This window comes from Rutidosis leptorrhynchoides, chromosome 4 (genome assembly GCF_046630445.1).
Source record: "Rutidosis leptorrhynchoides isolate AG116_Rl617_1_P2 chromosome 4, CSIRO_AGI_Rlap_v1, whole genome shotgun sequence".
NCBI classification, from domain to species: domain Eukaryota; kingdom Viridiplantae; phylum Streptophyta; class Magnoliopsida; order Asterales; family Asteraceae; genus Rutidosis; species Rutidosis leptorrhynchoides.
In genome coordinates, this window is record NC_092336.1 from 173,717,735 (window position 1) to 173,745,585 (window position 27,851).

A 27,851-nucleotide genomic window follows, 5' to 3' on the forward strand; every position below is an offset into this window, starting at 1 on the left:
TGCAACCGCATGGGTAGACTGTGCAACCGTACGGGTGCATGTGCAATCGTACAGATGCAGGGGTGTTGGTGCAACCGGGCAGTGGGTGTGAAACCGTACGGGTGCACGATGCAACCGTACGGATGGACTTGCAACCGTATGGATGCATGTGCAACCGTACGGATGCAGATCAGTGATGCATTGTTGTGTAATTTGGTTGTTTTCTAGCCGTTATGCTGCCCGCTTGGCTTATGATAATCAGGATGTAAATACTGAAAATGCATAAGTGTTAGATGGACTTTTAGTGACACTTTTGTTACTAATTTGCTGTATTGTGCTAACGAACAGAAACTAACTTGATTTTCCTTATGTTTAGGTGATAAGAATAAGGAAGAAGCTCAGTGATAGATTATCTGAGCTAGTTGCTGGTATTCGGTGAGTGGGATTATCTCTTGGTGTAGTATAGAGTAGCAAGTTGCCCTACTATGTTTATATTGTTGATATTTGCCATGATTAGTAGTTATGTTGTATAGTTGATCGCAGTTAAGGTTGCCATGCTTTTAGTAGTATGAGTTGCCTGTAGTAGTAGTAGTTGATTGGTTGTATGTGCACAAGTTGTTGTTGTTGTTGTTGTTGTTGTGGGAACCTTGATCTGTTAGGTTCAGCTCAGAGAGGTCAACCTAGTTGTAGTTGGGTCCAGTTGGCTACTGTTTGTTGAGTATAGTGCTGAATGACGCATCACCTGCGTGTGGATGACTATACTGGGGATTCAGTAGTAAGGACTATCGGTAGATTCTAGCCTGATCAGCTAGGGTCGTGTGCCCGTACAAGCCGTCGGTCCTCTAGTTGGAGCATAGTTGCCAGTTGCTAGTTGCTATTTGCTAGTTGTTGTATGTTGTAAGTTGTTGCAGTTGTAGTGGTACAAGTTGGTACTGTATGCTAGACCTTTTGATAGTTCCATTCACTTAGCATTGTGCTAACCCCTCACCTCCTCCCTTGCAGGTTTTGGATCTTACTGCTAGTAGGGACGGGAGTCGGGCTGACGATATGTTTGACAAGACGAACTCTGATGTCTTAACTTTTGTAATTACGTAACTAGTCGTTTAACGTAACACCTGTGGTCTGTAATTAAATAATTAACTAGATGATTTGTGATAATCATGTTTGTAGTTAACTAAGGGTATATGTGTAAAATAAGTCTTCCGCTTTGATCTAAAAAAAAGGGTGTTACAATGACCATAAGTACACACTTTTTGACAAATTGTACAATCTTTTACAAAATAACCCATGAACACATGTACAAACTTTGAAACATATTATACAGCTTTCATATAATAATTGTATTTTAAGTTTTAAAAAAATTTCAAGAGCCATTTGTTATTACTAATAATTATTATCAAAAATATAAATACTCAATTTTTAAGCAAACTTTATTGTTATTATTTATTATTATAATTATTTTATTATTATAATTATTATTATTATTATTATTATTATTATTATTATTATTATTATATGGGTTCTCTTTAAGAGATTAATTACGTTACATATATATCCAAACTACGTGTCTCAATAAAAAGTTGTAATGCAGGTTTTTATGACAAGGAAAACAGTAATTGTGGTAAAATTGGAAGAGTTTAATGATAGAGTGAATGTATTTCATATATTCTGACCAAGTTAAGTATATCAATATGTTTGTCAAAATAACGACAAGTTTCTTAGTTGGAAATCCGTGGTTCCATGAGTTATTAAACTAAATGACTTTAACATTTACATTCACTTAATACCTAAAACATATCATTAAACTGTTTCGTTTAAACAAACTCGTAGTTCCACAGATTATTTCACTAGTATATGTAATATATATATATAAAATTCGACATACTTGCCATCTAAAAAGTTCTAATGAACTACGGTGTATTAACTTTTTAATAAGCAATCAGATTTACTATTACAATGATATGGAGTAATACTCAATTTTGTTTTGTAATTGTGGGATATGATAGAACTTAGAAGTAAAATTTAGAAGATGTACATTATAATATTACTAGTAAAAATAAATTAATATTCGTATATGTATTTATTTATAAGTACAAATTTGTTCGGGTTGTTATAACATGATCTCATAAAATTCGTAAAGTAATAAAAGTTAACGTTGACCGTTGTTAAAGTAACTTTAAACTATAGATATGGTTTAATAGTAAAACGAGTAGATTTTTGAAACAAAAGGATTATACATTCATGAAGGTACGTAACATGTCAAATACTTATAATTATAGTGTGCTTAAAATTAAGTGTTAATGAAAAATTTTGATGGTCGTTACACACACACACATGGAGAGGATTCAGTGAGAACTTTTTTAGTGTGAGAACTATAGGAACTCCAAAAACACTCTAAATACACTGAAATTCGAGTAAAAAAGGTGCACACACGAGCAAAAAAAAAGAAATTTGAGCAAATATCAAAAACACGGACGAACAAAAAATTCATAGTCGAGCAAAACAAAAAAAAAAAAAAAATTTTGTTCGAATTTCAAAATGTAGAACACATTTTTGTTCGAATATCAGCATTTTCGTTCGACTATCCGTGTGTTCTACATTTTTTTGTTCGAATATCAAAAATGTAGAACACAAAATTGTTCGCCCGCCTTTTTTTTCGAATATCACTTTTTTGTTCGCCCTTGTCCCATTTTTTGCTCGAATTGCTTTTTTTTTGTTCGTCCGCGTCCCATTTTTGCTCGAATTCCCCTTTTTTTCTTCTCGAATTTCCCTTTTTTGCTCGAATTTCAGTGTATTTTTGAGTTCTCAGGGTTCTCACAAAAAAAAAAAAATTCTCATTTAATCCCTCTACTCTATACTATATCTATATATATCTTATCTTATCTTACTACTATATAAGAAGAGCTTTTTTAAGAGCAGCCTTATTCAATGCCACGTGTCCTTTTTTTAATCGGGTGTAGGAGATTGCAGCTTCGTACTATCCACTTGACATGTAGCAGATTCTCATTCGACCCCTTTCTCCCATTTTACACCTTGTGAGCCCAGCCCATTTAATTACAACCATTTGAACTAGAAAGCCCAACGAAAATAGTTTTCTTGTAGACAGTATTTGGTGTAATTTTTTTAAACCTAAATTGTATATGTCATCTGTCTATACACGTGTAGCGATTCATGCGAGCCAAATGCTTCCTCAAATACGTGTCAGCTGATATTTCTTTCTGACTTCATGGAATACTGCACCACGTGTGGGCCACTTATTCGAAAAAACTAAACAATAACTTGTTCACTTCAACAGGGCTACCGTTGTTTAGTGCTTCTCTTTGTCACACATATGTTAAAAATAACATTGCACTTACATTGTGACACGCGCCCTTTGCCAACTGATGATGAGTTAATTAATTTGTTTGGCGACACCTGACAGCTTCTGTTGACTCGCCAAACCGTTCTCTATCGACTATCATATATATATATATATATATATATATATATATATATGCGTACATCTCTTCGATCAAATCTAAAATCCACAGTTTCATCTGTCATTCCTAATATCTGTCTTTTTCGTTTCAATTTTCGTTACTAACACAATTCCGCCAAACGAAAACCTCGGATGTGAAGTCGAATCCTGATATTCATGAGGAACTTGGAACTTATTCAGTTGACGAATAATTGGTTGCAAGAAGGTGGTGACGAAGGTTTGAAGTTTTCTCAGGTTGTGATGGCGGAGCGGTAGGCGGGTGCTTGCCCGAGACTAAATATTATCTGAAGATTGACACGGTTTTAAAGTTTCAATGCGCGAAAGGCGTTTGACGTGGAAGCTGTGGCTAAACCATTTATTTAATATCACTAATCAGTGTGTGTAATTGTGTGTGTGTTTATTTTGCTATAGGTTAGTGTAAGATCTGCTTCGAGTTATTGGAAGTGTAAATATTTATTTATTAACGCATATGAGGTACACAACATTAGAGTATTTTCATCATATTATTTACCAAGATGGTATTTTGTGTGGAATGCAATTTGATGAACACTATTCAGTTAAATACATATTTGATTATTCGTAAGACATGAATGTTTATGCTTCAGATGATATGATGGCAATGAAGTGGATCGGTGAACTTAGGAAGTTTATCATCGTTCGGGATCGTTGTCAATAATAATATGAAGCTTTTGCAACCTTTATACACCAAAAAACCAAACATTCAAACAACGCCTTAAATCCCTTCCAAGATTCAACAAAAATGAGAAACTAGCTAACAACACATGAGATAGAATCATGTAACACTACATAAATCAGTTCTTTATTTTATTTCCCTTTACAACTTAATTAAGTATTTTAGAATGCATATATTTGATCTTTTCGATGTACAATTCATTGTGAAAGCTAAGGTACAAGGTCTCATATTTCATATGATTACTAACACATACTAACAACACAATTCCTAAAAACAATACGTTTAATCATGGAGAGTTACATTACTCCTTCATTATATTGAAGTTTTTCAAACGCAATTGGTCTTGATTAAATTATTACGAGTAATAAGTACACATTGACTTAACGAACATCAGTGTGTCTGCTTGGGCTGTGCGTATGCACAGCCTTAATACCTACTAGTATATATATAGAAAGATATAGTATAGAGTAGACTATATAGAGATATAAAAGATTTTACGTGTTCCTTCAAAAAAAAGCAACATAACCTTAATTATTAGTACTTCTAATAATTAATATAATATGAGTAATCTTGAAACTTTATTTAATAAGCCATTACAACTACAAGAAGTTGCGATTTTATGTTTAAAACTCAATGGAGTCTCAAAAAAATTATCCGATAATTTACTTGCGTAAAATATCTAATATGTCGGGTCAAATGGGGTCGGGTTAAATCGGGCCGGGTCTCACCTAAAAGTCTAAAACACAATCACAAAATTGGATAACAACTAACAACTAACCTTGCCTTAAAAAAAAAAAAAAAAAAAAAAAAAAAAAAAAAAAAAAAAAATCACAAAATTGGATAGTACTTGCAAAATATGAGGTTATTCATATATTTTACTATTGTCATTACAACAACCATCATATAAAAAATATCATTTATACAAAAAAAGGAATTGATATTTCCACAAATACTACCCCTATACAAAAATATCATATATTTTATCCACCAAATACTAAAGGTAAGCTTTTACTGTTGTCTACGAGATTTCATACGATAAAATTCATCTATAATTGCATCATTGCTAATATCATATAACATATCTTTCTCAATATATGCAGTAGACAATCATTCATAAATTAATCTCCCAATTTATTTCGCAAATCGTTCTTTATTAAATTCATTGCTGAAAAGGCACGCTCCACTGTATATGTTGCAACAGACAAAATCAACGCAAGTTTCAAAAGAAGATATACCTTCGGATATATTATACTCTTGTTTGTTTCAGCCATCATCTTTGCAAGGATTATTGATGAAGGTTGAATGTGATTAGGATGAAGAATTGAAGATTGAAGGATACGGAATTGAGAATGACGGATGAAGTTGTGAAGTCGCTTGAGCCTGGAGGTTTGAAAAGGTCTTACTTATTTTGTTTATTTGTGAGTGAATATTTAAATGGCCCGTACTATAAAATTACAAGTGGGCTAATTTCAAATATTTTAGTAGTCCAAACTATAAAATTTTAAATTTCAAAAGTATATGAGGTCCCATTATTATATTTAGTGGCGTCCTATATAAAAAAAAAAATTTTGTCCTAAATTTTGAAAAACTAGTGGTATAACGAGATCCCGCAAGGTTACACTTAAACTCGTCACTGACTACAAGATATGTCTTTAATAATGTTTTATGATCCTAACAAGTCGAATATAATTATATATACTATATTTTTTGTAATGATTAAATACATGTAATACTTAATTATTTAGATTTACATTTACATAGATAGATAGATATAAGAAAATTAACATACATTGTTATATTGTATGTAGTTTGAATGTAAAGCACTTTGTATAATAATAACAATAATAACTAGAAAAAAATTCGACCGCGCGTTGCTGCGGTTGTATTCAACACGCGACCGAATTTGAATATACGTTGTTTGGTACCTAATATATCTAATAGGTTGGGTTGTGTGTTGTACGTGTATGTATATGTATGAATATAGCTCGAAATATTTAGTGTTTTTTTAACGATGTCCGTTTCGCGTATAGTTAGTCCTGTTGGGTTCGTTAGATTTTTTCAAGTTGAACGGTGGTCTCGGGAAAATTTAACTCACACCGAGCGAGAAGATAGAGCCCGTTAAAAATTTGGGTGGAATTATTTTATTTTATTTTAATAAAATTATGTATTTACACTTTCTACCCCTAGAAAAGTGTAAATTTGAGAGGTCGTGATGTAAATTTAGCCAAATTTGAGGGACCGGTTATAGTGTGAACGGAAACTCAAAACGACATTAAAAAACAACTAAAACTACAAAATTTGGGGTGGCTTTTATTATATAGTGTAAACTTGAGGGGTCGTGATGTAAATTTAGGCAAACTTGAGGGACCGGTGTGAACGGAAGCTCAAAACGACATTAAAAAACAACTAAAACTACAAAATTTGGGGTGGCTTTTATTATATAGGAGTAATAATAATGTGATTGAATCGGTTTATTAGTTATTATATATATATATATATATATATATATATATATATATATATATATATATATATATATATATATATATATATATATATATATATTGATCAATCCTAGATTATCCAATAAAGGTTAATCAAGGATCGAGTGCAATGAGGGGGCATAATGGATGCCGATTAGGATTTTGGGACCTTATTGTCATATTTCGTTAAGTGCTAAACGATCAACAACCATGTCGCGGTCTTCGTAAATTACCTTAGCCAACAAAGATCAAGTCTCGGGCGAATTCATAAGAGAGATAAATATGGCTAGGGCAACCCTTCAAGAATCAACAACCTCAAATGAGAGGCCAAACTTCCTATTTATAGGATTGAGACCTATGCGTAAGTAAGATGTACGCGCACTTAGGCATTCCGCACAAGTACTGCGAGAAGCCTACGTACTCTTTAATATTCCGCGCAGTCTCACCGCGTACATTTATATTTACCGCGGTTTTATATCTTGTGTCTTTTGCCTTTAAGTAGCTTTTCGCACTAAAACTATACATATACATGTGTATGTATATGATCAAGTCCCCCCCAGTTTATTTTGTTACATTTTAGCAGAAAATGTAAGACAGTAAACTCTAAAAAATAGAAATTTACAGTTTGCCTGTCGTTATCAAAATTTTATGCACAACTTTTACGCACAGTTGCATTATACCTTGCGGAATGCAACGGTTATATGCTTTTTTAACGGCTATTTTTATATTCGTTGATTAATTATCATTGCGTTTATAACCGTTGCATTGAGTTGTTTAGGATTTTATTCTTCACTATATATAGGTTTCGATCACCATTTCATCAAACACACTTTATCTCATTTTTCTTTCTCATTCACATTATTCTTCAACGCTTTCTTCCCTTATCAACTTACTCTTTTCACAAGTAGTTTACACTTGCATTAATCATCACTATGAAGGTATCAGAAATTGAGAAGAAAGATGACACAAAACAGTTTCTTGCTGAAAGACTAAAGAGTCCAGAAGCAAGAACGTCAAAATTTGCGCTTAAGTCTCCTGCTACCAGCGCAGTAACTGAAACTCCAAGTAAGCGCAAAGCTACATCTCCTCTCATTGGTTCTACTGCAAAAAGGATTACGCGATCCAGCTCAGTTACTCACACTGAACCCGAGATTGGTAATTTTGTACATTTTCATTGCGTTATTTTCGCATTGAGCAATACCTATAGTACACTTATGCTAACGTATCTGTTTATTATTTATTTTTAGTGGAAACAACGATTACTCCTTCGCCGTCAACGCAATTAAGTTCATATCCGACGTTTGATCTTTCCAAATATGAAGATCTCTGGCATACTCTACCCAGTTCATTAAAATCCATAAAAGTGGATGGCCTTCAAGGCTACTTGTGCGCATCTCCAGAAGCTGCTCTGGATCAAAGGCAGCATATGAAGTTAGCCCTCCCCCATGAACTACACACTGAGTTCAGCAAACTTTCACATGGCGATGCGTTTAACTGTTTTGCTCAGAATTTTTTCATGACATTTGCATCTGCGTTTGATGTAATGTCTCGTCAAGAAAAATTTCTTGATTTTTTGAAAAAGGAATAGTCCAAACTTGCAACTGCCCAATCCGAACTTCTCGCAAAAGAAAAACAATTATCTTCCATCACTGCAGAGCTGCAAACAGCAAAACAGTCGCGGAGGATTTGAAAAAAGAATTGTCCGAAAAATCCATTGAAAAGGACAATCTTCAAGTGGCACATGATGCCATGAAAAACAAACTTGTTCAATCTCAAGCTGATTTGAATGCAGCCAAAACCGCAAAAACAACTGCGGAAATCAATTTCGCCAAACTTCGCGAACATTTTCCCGTGCTTGGGCAAAAAATTATGGATTCACGCCCTGCTTCTCAGCGATTTGAAACATATGTTACAGCGTTACTGCAACTTGAGCGGGTCAAGTTTTTAGGAGATATCAGTAAAGTGACTGTATTACCGGAGCCGATGCCAGAATACATTGAAAAGCTCATTTGTCCTCTTGAAGAAGCAGAGGAAATGGTTGCTTTGGCAAAAGAAGGAATTCGCGAAATTCCTATTTCAAAACTGGACGCCATAAGTCAAGACAAAAATGCTCCCGTCGAAGACATCATTAAACTAGACTTAGGCAGTTAGGAATAGGTTTTCACAACAAAAGCGCAACAATAAGCGCATTTATCATATTTTTTTGTACTTTCGCAGTAACTTATGCGGGACTTTAATAAAATTTTCCATTTATCAATTGCAATTGTTATTATTTATATAGCGCTTAAGAATAATATCCATAATTACTAGCATTGTCCTTTGCAATTTCATTGTTCATTTTTGTGCACATAACAAACAATTACTTTATAAACAACCTGTATGCGCGTGCTTTATGCACATTATGAATCTTCTAAGTCCGCTGAAACGATCCTTAGGCACAAATGTGTGTTTTTTGCGAAGCATCCAAGTATGGCTAGATCAAATACTTTGGGCAAAAAATTTCAAGTCCCCTTCTTTTCGCAAACACTTTGAATTATTTTTATTAACTACCAAGCTGTCTTTACCATCACTTGTACAATTCCAAGCTTATTACTTATGCTATGTTTCAAGTTTACAAGTTACGCACAAATATACCATTGTTATTTTTGAGAGAAATTTGAACTTTATTTATTTCGCATAGCATTACAAACATAATTCTGCTACATATGAGCACTAATCATTACATCGTGACTTTGCAGCAAATCTGCGTATTTCTTTCATTACATGTAGTATCTTTTCAACAAAGTAGCATGCCACGCATTAGGTATGTGACGCCCTCAATGTCTTGGAGTTTATAAGAGCCTGCCGCATTGATTCCCACTATTTGGTATGGTCCCTCCCAATTAGGTCCCAAATTTCCAAGTTTTTCAGCACGACTTGCTTCATTATTTTGCAAGACCCACTCGTCAACATCAAAGGCTAACGCGCGCACTTTCTTGTTGTAATACTTGGCAATTTGTTGCTTATTGTTTGCCTCTCTTATTGCGGCCATAAGCCTGCGTTCCTCAATGAAATTTAAGTTTTCACAAATGTCATTTGCATTCGCACTTTCATCAAAGTTAGCAACTCTATGCATCGGGACAAAGACTTTTGCGGGAATCATTGCCTCTGAACCATACACAAGGCTAAAAGGTGTTTCGCCTGTACTTTTCTTGAAAGTTGTGCGATGAGCCCATAACACATTTGATAGTTCATCAACCCATCCATTTCGCTTTTCATTCAAACGCTTTCGAATTCCGCTGACAATATAGCGGTTAGTTACTTCGCATAGCCCATTTGCTTGCGAATGTGCAACTGATGTGAATTTTTGGATTATATTCAATTCCACACACCAGCTTAGAAATGGGTCCTTTGCAATCTGCGCCCCATTATCACTTACAAGTTCTCGTGGGATGCTAAATCTGCAAACAATATATTCTCACACGAAGTTCCGCACTTGCACTCCAGTTATTGTGCACAAGGCTTTAGCTTCTACCCACTTGGTAAAATAATCAATTGCCACAATTAGAAATTTCACATTCCCCGATCCTGGAGGGAATGGTCCCACAATATCAATGGCCCATTTATAGAACGGCCATGGTGAATTAATTGGGATCATGTCATGCCTTGGCTTTCTATTTCGCGGCGCATGCCTTTAGCAACTTTTACATCTTCTAACTATTTGCGCAACATCACGATACAAGGTAGGCCAAAAGTAACCCATTCGCATTATTTACGTCGCAAAAGTTTTGTAGCCTGAATGAAGAGCACAAGATCCACTATGCACCTCCTCAATAATTGTTGCAGCTTCTGCGGGTCCCACGCACCTCATTAATGGTCTCAAATATGATTTGCGATATAACATATCGTTTTCAATCACATACATAGGGGATCTTTCTCGCACCAATCGAGCTTTTTTCTTGCCTTCTGGTAATGTATTGTTGCTCAAATAATTCACTATAGGATCCATCCAATTTGGTTGAACTTCTTCTATAGCTGCAACAATCAAACTACCATCGATGGACTTATTAGGAAGTTTTTCTACCCAGACTTGTTTTTGGAAATACGAAAAAGTCAACGCTGTAGTGACCCGAACTTTTCCATGATTATATATTAAATGAAAACTATATTTGCATGATTAAATATTTCCAACATGTTAAGCAATCAAACTTGTTAAGACTTGATTAATTGAAATAGGTTTCATGTAGACAATTGACCACCCAAGTTGACCGCGATTCACGAACGTTAAAACTTGTAAAAACTATATAATGATATATATATATATATATATATATATATATATATATATATATGGATATATATATAGTTAACATGATATTATGATAAGTAAGTATCTCACTAGGTATATTAACAATGAGTTATATACATAAAAATGAGACTACTAAGTTAAGAAACTCGAAACGATATACATAACGATTATCGTTATAACAACGTCTTACTAAATACATATGTATCATATTAAGATATTGTTACACTATATTTAACATGATAAAATGATAATTATATATCATTAAGTATGTTAACAATGAACTACATATGTAAAACAAGACTACTAACTTAAGAATTTCGAAACGAGGCATATATGTAACGATTATCGTTGTAACGACATTCTAATGTATATATATCATATTAAAATATATTCATACATCATAATATCATGATAATATAATAATTAAACATCTCATTAGATATAATAAATAATGGGTTAACAACATTAAATGAGATCGTTAACTTAAAGGTTTCAAAACAACACTTACATGTAACGACTAACGATGACTTAACGACTCAGTTAAAATGTATATACATGTAGTATATTAAGATGTATTAGTACACTTTTGAAAGACTTCAAGACACATATCAAAGTACTTCTACTTAACAAAAATACTTACAATTGCATTCTCATTCATTTTCATCAACAATTCTACTCGTATACACCCGTATTCGTACTCGTACAATACACAGCTTCTAGATGTATTTACTATTGATATATACACATCAAATCACCTCATTAGCAGCCTTAGGATCAGCTATTTAACAAGTGGGAAACATCTTTAAACAACTCTTAACCTCTTATGCCAATTATAAAGCTAGATTACAAACTACAATTTGAATATATCCATCCACCCATTCACGTGAACCTACACACACACATATCCATTTCATTTCAACTTTGATTAGCTCTAATCTCTCTCTAATCTCCTACTCATTCAAGAACACAAAAAACTCCATCAATTCAGCAAGTTTTGATCATTTAAACTAAGCTATAAACATCATAACAAAACTTGATCAAGAATATATCAAGATAGTCTTCCAACTTCAAGAAGTTTGCTTCCTACTTTTAATCCAATCCAACAATTCTTTAGGATCAAGAATTTTTCTTAAATTCTAGTAGCTTTTCATCTCATAATCAAGGTAATTAACTTATTTAAGCTTTCGTTCAATTCTTATAAACATAACTATCTTAAATCAAGATAGAAATTCTTATTCGAACTTTTGTTGATTTCATGATTCTACTTCAAGAACTTCCAAGCCATCCAAGAGCCTTTGAAGCTAGATCATTTCTTGTCACTTCCAGTAGGTTTACCTACTAAACTTGAGGTAGTAATGATGTTCATAACATCATTCGATTCATATATATATATAACTATCTTATTCGAAGATTTAAACTTGTAATCACTAGAACATAGTTTAGTTAATTCTAAACTTGTTCGCAAACAAAGTTAATCCTTCTAACTTAACTTTTAAAATCAACTAAAAACATGTTCTATATCTATATGATATGCTAACTTAATGATTTAAAACCTGGGAACACGAAGAACACCGTAAAACCGGACATACGCCGTCGTAGTGAAACCGGGGTCTGTTTCGGTTTAGATAATTAAAAACTATGATAAACTTTGATTTAAAAGTTGTTCTACTGGGAAAATTATTTTTCTTATGGACATGAAACTATATCCAAAAATCATGGTTAAACTCAAAGTGGAAGTATGTTTTTTAAAATGGTCATCAAGACGTCGTTCTTTCGACTGAAATGACTACCTCTTACAAAAATGACTGGTAACTTGTATTTACAACTATAAACTTATACTTTTTATATTTAGTTTCATAAATTTCAGTTCATTATGAAACCATAGCAATTGGATTCCGTCAAAACGGATTTAAAACGAAGAAGTTATGGGTAAAACAAAATTGGATATTTTTGCTTGTTGTAGCTACGTGAAATTTGTAACTAATCCATACTAACCATAACTTAACTAACTTATATTGTATTATACATATCTTGATAGACCATAGACACGTATATAATGTTTTGACATATCATATCGACGTCATCTATATATATTATTTGGAACAACCATAGACACTCTATATGCGGTAATGATCGAGTTAGCTATACAGGGTTGAGGTTGATTCCAAAATAATATATATACTTTGAGTTCTGATCGAGTCTGAGACTTGTATGCACTGGGTCGTGGATTGATTCGAGATAATATATATTGATTTATTTCTGTACTACTAACTTTGGACAATTATTTGTGGACTTCAAATGTTGGACTATCAACTTAACAAACTTAAATTATTAAAATGTAATAAAATATGGTATAATTATATTTCGATTATAATTTGATATATATATATATATATATATATATATATATATATATATATATATATATTTGTTATAGGTTCGTGAATCAACCCGTGGCCAAGTCTAATTCTCGACGAATTGATAATCTGTGAAAGTGAGTTATAGTCCCACTTTTAAAATCTAATATTTTTGGGATGAGAATACATGCAGTTTTATAAATATTTTACAAAATAGACACAAGTACGTGAAACTACATTATATGGTTGAATGGATCGAAACCGAATATGCCCCTTTTAGCCTGGTAATCTAAGAATTAGGGAACTGGCCCCTAATTGACGCGAATCCTAAAGATAGATCTATTGGGCCCAACAAGCCCCATCCATTGTTGCGGATGCTTTAGTACTTTGAAATTATCATGTCCGAAGGCTGTCCCGGAATGATGGGGATATTCTATATGCATCTTGTTAATGTCGGTTACCAGGTGGTCACCATATGAATGATTTTTATGCAGATTGCATGTTATTGAAAGATGAAATCTTGTGGTCTATTATTACAATTTGATAAATATATAGGTTAAACCTATAACTCACCAACATTTTTGTTGACGTTTAAAGCATGTTTATTCTCAGGTGATTATTAAGAGCTTCCGCTATTGCATGCTAAATAAAGACAGGATTGGAGTCTGCAAGTTTGTATAATATTGTTTAAAAATTGCATTCGAAGACTTTAGTTGTTGTGTAATGTTATTGTAAACCATTATGTAATGGTCGTGTGAAAACACTATATTTTAGATTATCATTATTTGATAATCTTTGGAATATTTTAAACCTTTATCGATAAAATAAAGGTTATGGTTTGTTTTAAAAACGAATGCAGTCTTTGAAAAACGTCTCATATAGAGGTCAAAACCTCGCAAAGAAATCAATTAATATGAAACGTTTATAATTATTATGAATGGGACATTTCAGTTGGTATTCGAGCGTTGGTCTTAGAGAACCTGAAATCGCATTAGTGTGTTTTATCGAGTTTGTTAGGATGCATTAGTAAGTCTGGACTTCGACCGTGTTTTCTTTAAAAACGATTGCTTAACATTTCTTTGTTGGAAACTATATATTGTTAACATGTAAATATTATGTGATATATTAATCTCTTAACGTGTTTGATATTGTTTGATAGATGTCTACCTCTAGTACAAATCCCATCGACTCACCTAATAATAATGAAGAGTCGAATATATATTGGGAAGATTCACAAATTCCCGAAGATGAACCGGAAGAAAAGGAACGGGAAGAAGAGGAACCGGAAGAAGAGGAACTGGAAGAAGAGGACCGGAAGAAGAAGAGGTTCCGGAGGAGGAAATATTAGGAACCACAGAAAAACAGATAAATAAAAGAAAATTCTCAACCAGTGGACCAAAGTTAAAAATGGTCAATGGTGTTTTCGCCGAGGAAGCAAAATATTGGGAAAATTACCAATTTTCTGATGAATCGGATCCCGATGAGGTTTCCGATGATGTTATAGAAATTACCTCGACCAAATTTGAAAAAGCAAAAGAAAATAATAAGGGAAAAGGCATCAAAATAGAGAAACTAAATTCCAACCCCGATGAACTCTACGTTAACATGAAATACCCTGATGGGGTGTACCGTAAGCACCCGTATTTCTTAAACTTTCACTATAACCCGGGAACATCTAAGCCACCAGGTTTTTCTTAACCATTTGTGAAAACAACGGCTCGCATTAGAGGAGCACCATATATCCTTAGGAAATTAGCGAAACGAACCAAGTCCGAAGAGGAAGAAACAAGTGAGTCAGAATGAAGAGTAGTAATCATGATGTGTAATATATGTATTGAAGTATGCTTGTACTTTTATGTTATATGTAAAAATTGCTTGTATTATTTGTTAATTATCTTTTACGAATCTAATCCTCGTCTATTTTACAGTATAAAAACACACAATGGACGTTAAGGATCGACAACCGAATATTTTAGAAGACCTACCCGGGGACATGATTAATGAAATCTTGTCTAGAGTCGGTCAGAATTCATCAGCACAATTATTTATGGCAAAATTAGTTTGTCAAACATTTGAAAGACGTTCCAGGCATGCCTTAGTTTATAAAAGGCTTTCCTTTGAAAGATGGGGTATATCACATTAGGGAGACTTTAAGTTACGCCATTTTTCTTTAAGGCATTAAATGCGAGAAACCCAGATGCAATTTTACGCTACGGGTTGAGAACCTATTTTGACTCCACATATCTCAACATAGGACTTCATTCTTTAGAAAGAGCTTCTAACATGCAACTTAAAGAAACATGTTATGTTTACGGGTTAGTGATGTTCGCTTCTCACCAAAGTGAGAAAAAGAACATCGGATTACAACTGTTAAATAAAACATTCCCACAAGTGACGGATTCGGTAGTTGGGGTGAGAAACAAGGTTTTTAGATTATTACGGGGCTGTTGGGCATTACGTAACCCTCGTCCTTTTGACGACGTTACAACATGCTGCCTAGCCAACGGTCACAACGGTTATTTTCCACAAGACCAAGGATGTGAAATAATACTAGTAAAACCCGAATGCATGATTTGTTTCTGGACTTATGAATTACGTGTCTTTATTGCCTTTGCTGAACGACTTGCGTATTAACTAGAATTGTCTTCACAACTGCCTTGTATCAAAGTTATTGTGTATTATATTTCATGCTATATGTAAAATAGCGGTATTGTAAGTTGTAATATTTTTATAATAGTTTGAACGCGAAATATTATTGTATTTAGTTTTTCATATAGAATCGTAGTAGTTGAATTGTATTGTAGCTACTAAGTATGAACTTAACGGGTAGGTACTACCCGAATTAAAACTATAAAACGCTAATATGAAGAAAAAACTTTTATAAATAAGTTCATATTATGCTACGAAATACTATTGACTACTCTTAAATTCTATATGATTAACTCAATTCTTTTGGTTATTTTTGAAGGAAATGGCACCGACGACTCGTCAGAACTTGAACATGAGTGAGGAAGACTTCCGTGTTTTCCTTGCTGTGAACATAGCCGCAGTGCAGGCCGCAATGCAAAATAACAACAATAACTCTGGTTTTAGCAGTGGAACTAATTTCACAAGAAATTGTGTAGGATGCTCCTATAAAAAATTCACTGCCTGTAAACCTTTGGAATTCGATGGAACTGAGGGTCCAATCGGATTAAAACGGTAGATCGAGAAGGTTGAATCGGTGTTTGTCATAAGTAAATGCACTGAAGAAGACAAAGTAAAGTACGCTACGCATACCTTCACAGGTACTGCGTTAACATGGTGGAACACCTATCTCGAGCAGGTGGGACAAGATGCTGCTTACACACTACCATGGTCAGCATTCAAGCACTTGATAAACGAGCAGTACCATCCCAGAAACGAGGTCAATAAGCTCAAAGTAGAGCTTAGAGGATTACGAACGCAAGGTTTCGACATTACCACGTATGAACGATGATTCACAGAGTTGTGCCTATTGTGTCCAAGAGCGTTCGAAGATGAAGAAGAGAAGATCGACGCATTTGTAAAAGGGTTACCAGAAAGGATTCAAGAAGATGTGAGTTCACACGATCCTGCCTCCATACAAAAGGCAAGTCGAATGGCTCACAAACTCATAAATCAGATTGAGGGAAGGATTAAAGAACATGAGGTCGAAGAAGCTAACATGAAACAAGTCAAGAGAAAGTGGGAGGAAAAACAGTGACAAGACTCACCAATACAACAATAACAACATCAATTGCAACAACTATCCCAACAACCACAACATCAATCGCAATTCCAACAACAACTACAACAAACGTCCCAACAACAACAACTACAACAATTGTCCCAACAACAATAACAACCGCAACAACAACAATTCCTATAACAACAAGAATCAGAAACTGTCATGCCAAAGGTGTGAAGAGTACCACCAGAATGGGTTCGGCACGACATTTTGCACCAAGTGTAAAAGAAAGGGTCATGGTGCGACGAAGTGTGAGATCTACGGACTGATGAATAACAGAATTAAAAGAACAAATAATGTCTCTGTAGTTTGTTTTGGATGTGGAAAACTGGGCCACCTTAATAGAAATTGCCCGAATCAAGAGAATAATAATGGGCAGGGTCACGGAAGAGTTTTCAATATTAATATGGCAGAAGCACAGGAAGACCCAGAGCTTGTTACGTGTACGTTTCTTATCAATGAAAAATCTGCTTATGTTTTATTTGATTCGGGTGTGGATAGAAGGTATATGAGTAGAGATTTTTGTCCTAAATTAAGTGGTCCATTGACGCCTTTGGATAATAAATTTTTACTCGAATTAGCAAACGGTAAATTAATTACAGCAGATAAAATATGTCGGAATCAAGAAATTAAACTGGTTAGCAAAACATTTAAGATTGATTTGATACCAGTAGAGTTAGGAAGTTTTGATATGATAATCGACATGGACTGGTTGAAAGAGATGAAAGCAGAAATTATTTGTTACAAAAATGCGATACGCATTATGCGCGAGAAGAGAAAACCTTTAATGGTGTACGGAGAAAAGAGCAACGCGAAGTTAAATCTTATTAGTAACCTGAAGGCGCAAAAGCTAATAAGAAAAGGTTGCTTTGCTGTTCTAGCACACGTTGAGAAAGTCAATACCGAAGAAAAGAACATCAATGATGTTCCCGTCGAAAAAGAATTTCTCGATGTATTTCCGAAAGAATTACCGGGACTACCTCCACACCGATCTGTTGAATTTCAAATAGATCTCGTACCAGGAGTTGCACCAATAGCTCGTGCTCCATACAGACTCACAGCCAGCGAAATGAAGGAACTCCAAAGCCAATTACAAGAACTTTTAGAGCGTGGTTTCATACAACCAAGTACATCACCATTGGGAGCTCCTGTTTTGTTTTTCAAAAAGAAAGATGATACATTCAGGTTGTGTATCGACTACCGAGAGTTGAACAAACTTACCATCAAGAAACGTTACCCACTACCGAGAATCGAAGACTTATTTGATCAACTACAAGGCTCGTCGATTTATTCAAAGATCGATTTACATTCCGGGTATCATCAAATGCGGGTGAAGGAGGATGATATTCCGAAGATTGCTTTCAGGACGCGTTACGGTCATTACGAGTTTATGGTTATGCTGTTTGGTTTGACTAACGCACCAGTTGTGTTTATGGACCTCATGAACCGAGTGTGTGGACCATACCTTGACAAGTTTGTCATAGTTTTCATCGATGACATACTTATTTACTCAAAGAATGATCAAGAGCACGAAGAGCATTTGAGAAAAGTGCTAGAGTTGTTGAGGAAAGAAAAACTGTACGCTAAGTTTTCAAAGTGTGCATTTTGGTTGGAAGAAGTTCAATTCCTCGGTTACATAGTGAACAAAGAAGGTATTCAGGTGGATCCGGCAAAGATTGAAACCGTTGAAAAGTGGAAAACCCCGAAAACTCCGAAACATATACGCCAATTTTTAGGACTGGCTGGTTACTATAGAAGATTCATTCAAGATTTTTCCAAAATAGCAAAACCCTTGACTGCATTAACGCATAAAGGGAAGAAATTTGAATGGAAGGATGAACAAGAGAAAGCGTTTCAATTGTTAATGAAAAAGCTAACTATGGCACCTATATTGTTATTGCCTGAAGGGAATGATGATTTATTGTGACGCTTCAAAGCAAGGTCTCAGTTGTGTATTAATGCAACGAACGAAGGTAATTGTTTATGCGTCCAGACAATTAAAGATTCTCGAACAAAATTATACAACTCACGATTTGGAATTGGGCGCTGTTGTTTTTGCATTAAAGACTTGAAGGCACTATTTATATGGGGTCAAAAGTATTATATATACTGACCACAAAAGTCTCCAACATATATTTAATCAGAAACAACTGAACATGAGGCAGCGTAGGTGGATTGAGTTATTGAATGATTACGAATTTGAGATTCGTTACCACCCGGGGAAGGCGAATGTGGTAGCCGACGCTTTGAGTAGAAAGGACAGAGAACCTATGCGGGTAAAAGCTATGAATATAATTATTCGTACTAACCTTACTACTCAAATAAATGAGGCGCAACAGGGAGTTTTAAAAGAGGGAAATTTTAAGGATGAAATACCTAAAGGTTCGATGAAACATCTTAATATTAGGGAAGACGGAACCCGGTATAGGGCTGAAAGAATTTGGGTACCAAAGTTTGGAGATGTGAGAGAAATTGTACTTAAGGAAGCACATAAAACCAGATACTCAATACATCCTAGAGCGGGAAAGATGTACAAAGATCTCAAGAAACACTTTTGGTGGCTGGGTATGAAAGCCGATATTGCTAAATACGTAGGAGAATGTTTGACGTGTTCTAAGGTCAAAGTTGAACATCAGAAACCATCAGGTCTACTTCAACAACCTGAAATCCCGGAATGGAAATGGGAAAACACTACCATGGATTTCATTACTAAATTGTCAAGGACTGCAACTGGTTATGATACAATTTGAGTAATAGTCGATCGTCTCACCAAGTCAGCACACTTTCTGCCAATGAGAGAAGATGATAAAATGGAGAAGTTGGCACGATTATACTTGAAGGAAGTTATCTCCAGACATGGAATACTAATCTCTATTATCTCTGATAGGGATGGAAGATTTGTTTCAAGGTTTTGGCAAACATTACAACAAGCATTGGGAACTCGTCTAGACATGAGTACTGCCTATCACCCACAAACTGATGGGCAGAGAGAAAGAAAGATACAAACGCTTGAAGATATGCTACGAGCATGTGTTATTGATTTTGGAAATAGTTGGGATCGACATCTACCGTTAGCAGAATTTTCCTACAACAACAGTTACCACTCGAGTATTGAGATGCCACCGTTTGAGGCACTTTATGGTAGAAAGTACAAGTCTCCGATTTGTTGGAGTGAAGTTGGGGATAGACAGATTACGGGTCCAGAAATTCTCCAAGAAACTACAGAGAAAATCATTCAAATTCAACAACGGTTGAAAACCGCCCAAAGTCGACAAAAGAGCTACGCGGACATTAAGAGAAAAGATATAGAATTTGAGATTGGAGAAATGGTCATGCTTAAGGTTTCACCTTGGAAGGGCGTTGTTCGATTTGGTAAACGGGGGAAACTAAACCCAAGGTACATTAGACCATTCAAGATTATAGATTGTGTTGGACCAGTAGCTTATCGACTTGAATTACCTCAACAACTTGCCAATGTACATAATAATTTTCACGTCTCGAATCTGAAGAAATGCTTAGCCAAAGAAGATCTCACTATTCCGTTAGACGAAATCAAGATCAATGAAAAACTACAATTCATTGAAGAACCCATCGAAATAATGGATCGTGAGGTTAAAAGACTTAAGTAAAACAAGATACCAATTGTTAAGGTTCGATGGAATGCTCGTAAAAACTATATAATGATATATATATATATATATATAAATATATATATATATATATATATATATATATATATATATATATATATATATATATATATATATATATATATATATATATGGATATATATATATATAGTTAACATGATATTATGATAAGTAAGTATCTCACTAGGTATATTAAAAATGAGTTATATACATAAAAATGAGACTACTAAGTTAAGAAACTCGAAAGGATATATAAAACGATTATCATTATAACAACGTCTTACTAAATACATATGTATCATATTAAGATATTGTTACACTATATTTAACATGATAAAATGATAATTATATATATCATTAAGTATGTTAACAATGAACTACATATGTAAAACAAGACTACTAACTTAAGAATTTCGAAACGAGGCATATATGTAACGATTATCGTTGTAACGACATTCTAAAGTATATATATCATATTAAAATATATTCATGCATCATAATATCATGATAATATAATAATTTAACATCTCATTAGATATAATAAACAATGGGTTAACGACATTAAATGAGATCGTTAACTTAAAGGTTTCAAAACAACACTTACATGCAACGACTAACGATGACTTAACGACTCAGTTAAAATGTACATATATGTAGTATATTAAGATGCATTAGTACACTTTTGAAAGACTTCAAGACACATATCAAAGTACTTCTACTTAACAAAAATGCTTACAATTGCATTCTCATTCATTTTCATCAACAATTCTACTCGTATACACCCGTATTCGTACTCGTACAATACATAGCTTCTAGTTGTATTTACTATTGGTATATACACATCAAATCACCTCATTAGCAGCCTTAGGATCAGCCATTTAACAAGTGGGAAACATCTTTAAACAACTCTTAACCTCTTATGCCAATTATTAAGCTAGATTACAAACTAAAATTTGTATATATCCATCCACCCATTCACGTGAACTTACACACACATATCCATTTCATTTCAACTTTGATTAGCTCTAATCTCTCTATAATCTCCTACTCATTCAAGAACAAAAAAACCTCCATCAATTCAGCAAGTTTTGATCATTTAAACTAAGCTATAAACATCATAACAAAGCTTGATCAAGAACATATCAAGATAGTCTTCCAACTTCAAGAAGTTTTCTTCCTACTTTTAATCCACTCCAATAACTCTTTAGGATCAAGAATTTTACTTAAATTCTAGTAGCTTTTCATCTCATAATCAAGGTAATAAACTTATTTAAGCTTTGGTTCAATTCTTATAAACATAACTATCTTAAATCAAGATAGAAATTCTTATTCGAACTTTTATTGATTTCATGATTCTACTTCAAGAACTTCCAAGCCATCCAAGGTCCTTTGAAGCTAGATCATTTCTTGTTACTTCCAGTAGGTTTACCTACTAAACTTGAGGTAGTAATGATGTTCATAACATCATTCGATATATATATATATATATATATATATATATATATATATATATATAACTATCTTATTCGAAGATTTAAACTTGTAATCACTAGAACATAGTTTAGTTAATTCTAAACTTGTTCGCAAATAAAGTTAATCCTTCTAACTTAACTTTTAAAATCAACTAAACACATGTTCTATATCTATATGATATGCTAACTTAATGATTTAAAACCTGGAAACACGAAGAACACTGTAAAACTGGACATACGCCGTCGTAGTGAAACCGGGGGCTGTTTTGGGTTAGATAATTAAAAACTATTATAAACTTTGATTTAAAAGTTGTTCTTCTGGGAAAATGATTTTTCTTATGAACATGAAAATATATCCAAAAATCATGGTTAAACTCAAAAGTGGAAGTATGTTTTTCAAAATGGTCATCAAGACGTCGTTCTTTCGACTGAAATGACTACCTCTTACAAAAACAACTTGTAACTTGTATTTCCAACTATAAACTTATACTTTTTCTGTTTAGTTTCATAAATTTCAGTTCATTATGAAACCATAGCAATTGGATTCACTCAAAATGGATTTAAAACGAAGAAGTTATGGGTAAAACAAAATTGGATATTTTTGCTTGTTGTAGCTACGTGAAATTTGTAACAAATCCATACTAACCATAACTTAACTAACTTATATTGTATTATACATGTCTTGATAGACCATAGACAAGTATACAATGTTTTGACATATCATATCGACGTCATCTATATATATTATTTGGAACAACCATAGACACTCTATATACGGTAATGATCGAGTTAGCTATACAGGGTTGAGGTTGATTCCAAAATAATATATATACTTTGAGTTAACATCTCATTAGATATAATAAACAATGGGTTAACAACATTAAATGAGATCGTTAACTTAAAGGTTTCAAAACAACACTTACATGTAACGACTAACGATGACTTAACGACTCAGTTAAAATGTATATACACGTAGTATATTAAGATGTATTAGTACACTTTTGAAAGACTTCAAGACACATATCAAAGTACTTCTACTTAACAAAAATGCTTACAATTACATTCTCATTCATTTTCATCAACAATTCTACTCGTATACACTCGTATTCGTACTCCTACAATACACAGCTTCTAGATGTATTTACTATTGGTATATACACATCAAATCACCTCATTAGTAGCCTTAGGATCAGCCATTTAACAAGTGGGAAACATCTTTAAACAACTCTTAACCTCTTATACCAATTATTAAGCTAGATTACAAACTAAAATATGTATATATCCATCCACCCATTCACGTGAACCTACACACACACATATCTATTTCATTTCAGCTTTGATTAGCTCTAATCTCTCTCTAATATCCTACCCATTCAAGAACACAAAAACCTCCATCAATTCAGCAAGTTTTGATCATTTAAACTAAGCTATAAACATCATAACAAAGCTTGATCAAGAACATATCAAGATAGTCTTCCAACTTTAAGAAGTTTGCTTCCTACTTTTAATCCAATCCAATAACTCTTTAGGATCAAGAATTTCACTTAAATTCTAGTAGCTTTTCATCTCATAATCAAGGTAATAAACTTATTTAAGCTTTGGTTCAATTCTTATAAACATAACTATCTTAAATCAAGATAGAAATTCTTATTCGAACTTTTGTTGATTTCATGATTCTACTTCAAGAACTTCCAAGCCATCCAAGATCCTTTGAAGCTAGAAAATTTCTTGTCACATATAGTAGGTTTACCTACTAAACTTGAAGTAGTAATGATGTTCATAACATCATTCGATTCATATATATATAACTATCTTATTCGAAGAATTAAAGTTGTAATCACTAGAACATAGTTTAGTTAATTCTAAACTTGTTCGCAAATAAAGTTAATCCTTCTAAATTAACTTTTAAATAAACTAAACACATGTTCTATATCTATATGATATGATAACTTAGTGATTTAAAACCTGAAAACACGAAGAACACCGTAAAACCGGACATACGCCGTCGTAGTGAAACCGGGGACTGTTTTGGGTTAGATAATTAAAAACTATGATAAACTTTGATATAAAAGTTTTTCTCCTGGAAAAATTATTTTTCTTATGAACATGAAAATATATCCAAAAATCATGGTTAAACTCAAAGTGGAAGTATGTTTTTCAAAATGGTCATCAAGACGTCGTTCTTTCAACTGAAATGACTACCTCTTACAAAAATGACTTGTAACTTGTAATTTCAACTATAAACTTATACTTTTTCTGTTTAGTTTCATAAATTTCAGTTCATTATGAAACCATAGCAATTGGATTCACTCAAAACGGATTTAAAACGAAGATGTTATGGGTAAAACAAAATTGGATATTTTTGCTTGTTGTAGCTACGTGAAATTTGTAACAAATCCATACTAACCATAACTTAACTAACTTATATTGTATTATACATGTCTTGATAGATCATAGACACGTATACAATGTTTTGACATATCATATCGACGTCATCTATATATATTATTTGGAACAACCATAGACACTCTATATGCGGTAATGATCGAGTTAGCTATACAGGGTTGAGGTTGATTCCAAAATAATATATATACTTTGAGTTGTGATCGAGTCTGAGACTTGTATGCACTGGGTCGTGGACTGATTCGATATAATATATATTGATTTATTTCTGTACTACTAACTGTGGACAATTATTTGTCGACTACAAACGTTGGACTATCAACTTAACAAACTTAAATCGTTAAAATGTAATAAAATATGGTATAATTATATTTCGATCATAATTTGATATATATATATATATATATATATATATATATATATATATATATATATATATATATATATATATATATATATATATATATATATATATATATATATATATATATATATATTGTGTTATAGGTTCGTGAATCAACCCGTGGCCAAGTCTAATTCTCGATGAATTGATAATCTGTGAAAGTGAGTTATAGTCCCACTTTTAAAATCTAATATTTTTGGTATGAGAATACATGCAGTTTTATAAATGTTTTATAAAATAGACACAAGTACGTGAAACTACATTATATGTTTGAATGGATCGAAACCGAATATGCCCCTTTTAGCCTGGTAATCTAAGAATTAGGGAACTGACCCCTAATTGACGCGAATCCTAAAGGTAGATCTATTGGACCCAACAAGCCCCATCCATTGTTGCGGATGCTTTAGTACTTCGAAATTATCATGTCCGAAGGATGTCCCGGAATGATGGGGATATTCTATATGCATCTTGTTAATGTCGGTTACCAGGTGTTCACCATATGAATGATTTTTATGCAGATTGCATGTTATTGAAAGATGAAATCTTGTGGTCTATTATTACAATTTGATAAATATATAGGTTAAACCTATAACTCACCAACATTTTTTTGACGTTTAAAGCATGTTTATTCTCAGGTGATTATTAAGAGCTTCCGCTGTTGCATGCTAAATAAAGACAGGATTGGAATCTGCAAGTTTGTATAATATTGTTTAAAAATTGCATTCGAAGACTTTAGTTGTTGTGTAATGTTATTGTAAACCATTATGTAATGGTCGTGTGAAAACACTATATTTTAGATTATCATTATTTGATAATCTTTGGAATGTTTTAAACCTTTATCGATAAAATAAAGGTTATGGTTTGTTTTAAAAACGAATACAGTCTTTGAAAAACGTCTCATATAGAGGTCAAAACCTCGCAAAGAATTTAATATGAAACATTTATAATTATTATGAACGGGACATTTCAAACGCCACAAGCTTACTCAGCGCGTCCGCCTTTTTATTTTGACTTCTTGATACTTGTGTTAATTCGAAAAATTCAAATCTCTCCGCAGCTTCCTGCACTAGCTTCAAGTATTTTTGCATGGACAACTCGTGAGCTTCAAATGAGCCATTAAATTGATTTGCTACAAACTGTGAATCTACATATGCGCGTAACTGTAAAACATTCATTTTGTGTGCCATGTTTAATCCCGCGAGCAGTGCTTCATATTCAGCCTCATTATTTGTTACATCAAAATTAAAATGCAACGGGTATGTATGCTCTTCACCACTTGGGCTTGTTAATACTAATCCTGCACCCGCACCTTCAATACACGATGCTCCATCTGTATACAAGTTCTGGATTTCATGTTGAAGAGGCTTTAGTTGTGTTCTTTCATGGATTACTTCAAGTTCACCCGTCATTTCTGCAAGGTAATCCGCCAAGACCTGACCTTTCACAGATGTGCGTGGAAAGTATGTTATTTCAAATGCCCCTAACTCGATTGCCCATTTGGCAAGTCTTCCTCACCGCGGGTGTACCCAAAACTTGTTTAACCGGAAAATCAGTTAAAACATGTATTGGATGACCTTGAAAGTATATGCATAACCTTCTTGATGTTAAAACCAACGCGTAAATAAATTTTTCAATAGGCGCATAGTTTATTTCACTTCTCGCAAGCGCCTTGCTAACAAAGTAAACTGGCTACTGGATTTTGTTCCGTTCTGCAACAAGCACTGAACCAAATGCTTCATTCGTGAAATGCCCCATTCATATCGATTATAAACGATTTACATTAGTTGATTACATTGCGAGGTTCTGACCTCTATATGATACGTTTTACAAACATTGTATTCTTTTTAAAAAACAAACTTTCATCTCAATGATAGTTTATAAATATGCATACCAGTGATATTATCATGTTTCCCCAAATATAATTGACTAATCTGTCATTCATCTATTATCAATCTTTTTGAACTCAAATGATTTGAATGCAACGTCTTTTGAAATATGCCATGAATGACTCCAAGTAATATCTTTAAAATGAGCAAATGCACAGCGGAAGATTTCTTTAATACCTGAGAATAAATATGTTTAAAAGTGTCAACCAAAAGGTTGGTGAGTTCATAAGTTTATCGTAAAACCATAACATTCAGTAATTTTGATAGACCACAAGATTTAAATACAGTACACCTATCTCGTGTATGAAACCATTTTTCATAATGCTTGGCAGAGTAGGTTCGTATCCTTTTCTCCCCCGTAGGTTGCCTCGCGATTTTTAATAAACGTACACATATCTCGTGTACAAAATAACATACACATAACATGTGTATAAAATCATTCTCTCTATATATAACCTTTGCTTGGTAACCGACCTTAACATTTAATGCGCATAAATAATATCCCCAAAACAGAACCTCTCGTCTGTATAAATATTGTGACGACCCGAAAATTTTCGACCAAATTTAAACTTAATCTTTATATGATTTCGACACGATAAGCAAAGTCTGTAATGTTGAGTCTCAAAAATTTTGGAATTTTATTCATATAATCAATTACCCTTTTGACTATTGATCGACGATTCACGAATTTGATACATATGCTACTGATATAAAGTATATGATATGCATGTCATTAGAAAGCTATCGAAAAATTAATAACTTTTCATTTAGAAATCGCGTGGTTTCGATGAACGGATTAAAAGATATGGTCAACTGAATTATGTTTGACGTTAATTGAAATTGTGTTTGAAACTGAAAATTAATATTTAAACAACTTGTCTATGAGATTGATAAATTGGATTTTTATATATTACTAATCGAGTAAATGAATTTCTATATAAGGCACGTCTCGTTTTTTTGAAGAATTGTCACAGTTAACTGTATTATCATGTTTTAAAGCTTTATAAACA

General features: G+C 33.4%; 1 protein-coding gene across 1 annotated transcript; it reads right to left on the bottom strand.

Moving 5' to 3' along the window:
* Window positions 1-9,410: 9,410 nt before the first annotated feature.
* Window positions 9,411-26,364, bottom strand: LOC139841230 (uncharacterized). The gene is made up of 3 exons (XM_071831458.1): window positions 25,941-26,364; window positions 10,390-10,648; window positions 9,411-10,074 (listed from the first exon to the last, which is right to left on the bottom strand). The coding sequence occupies exons 1-3, from the start codon at window positions 26,362-26,364 to the stop codon at window positions 9,411-9,413; spliced, it is 1,347 nt and encodes a 448-aa protein (XP_071687559.1).
* Between the last annotated feature and the right edge of the window lie 1,487 nt (window positions 26,365-27,851).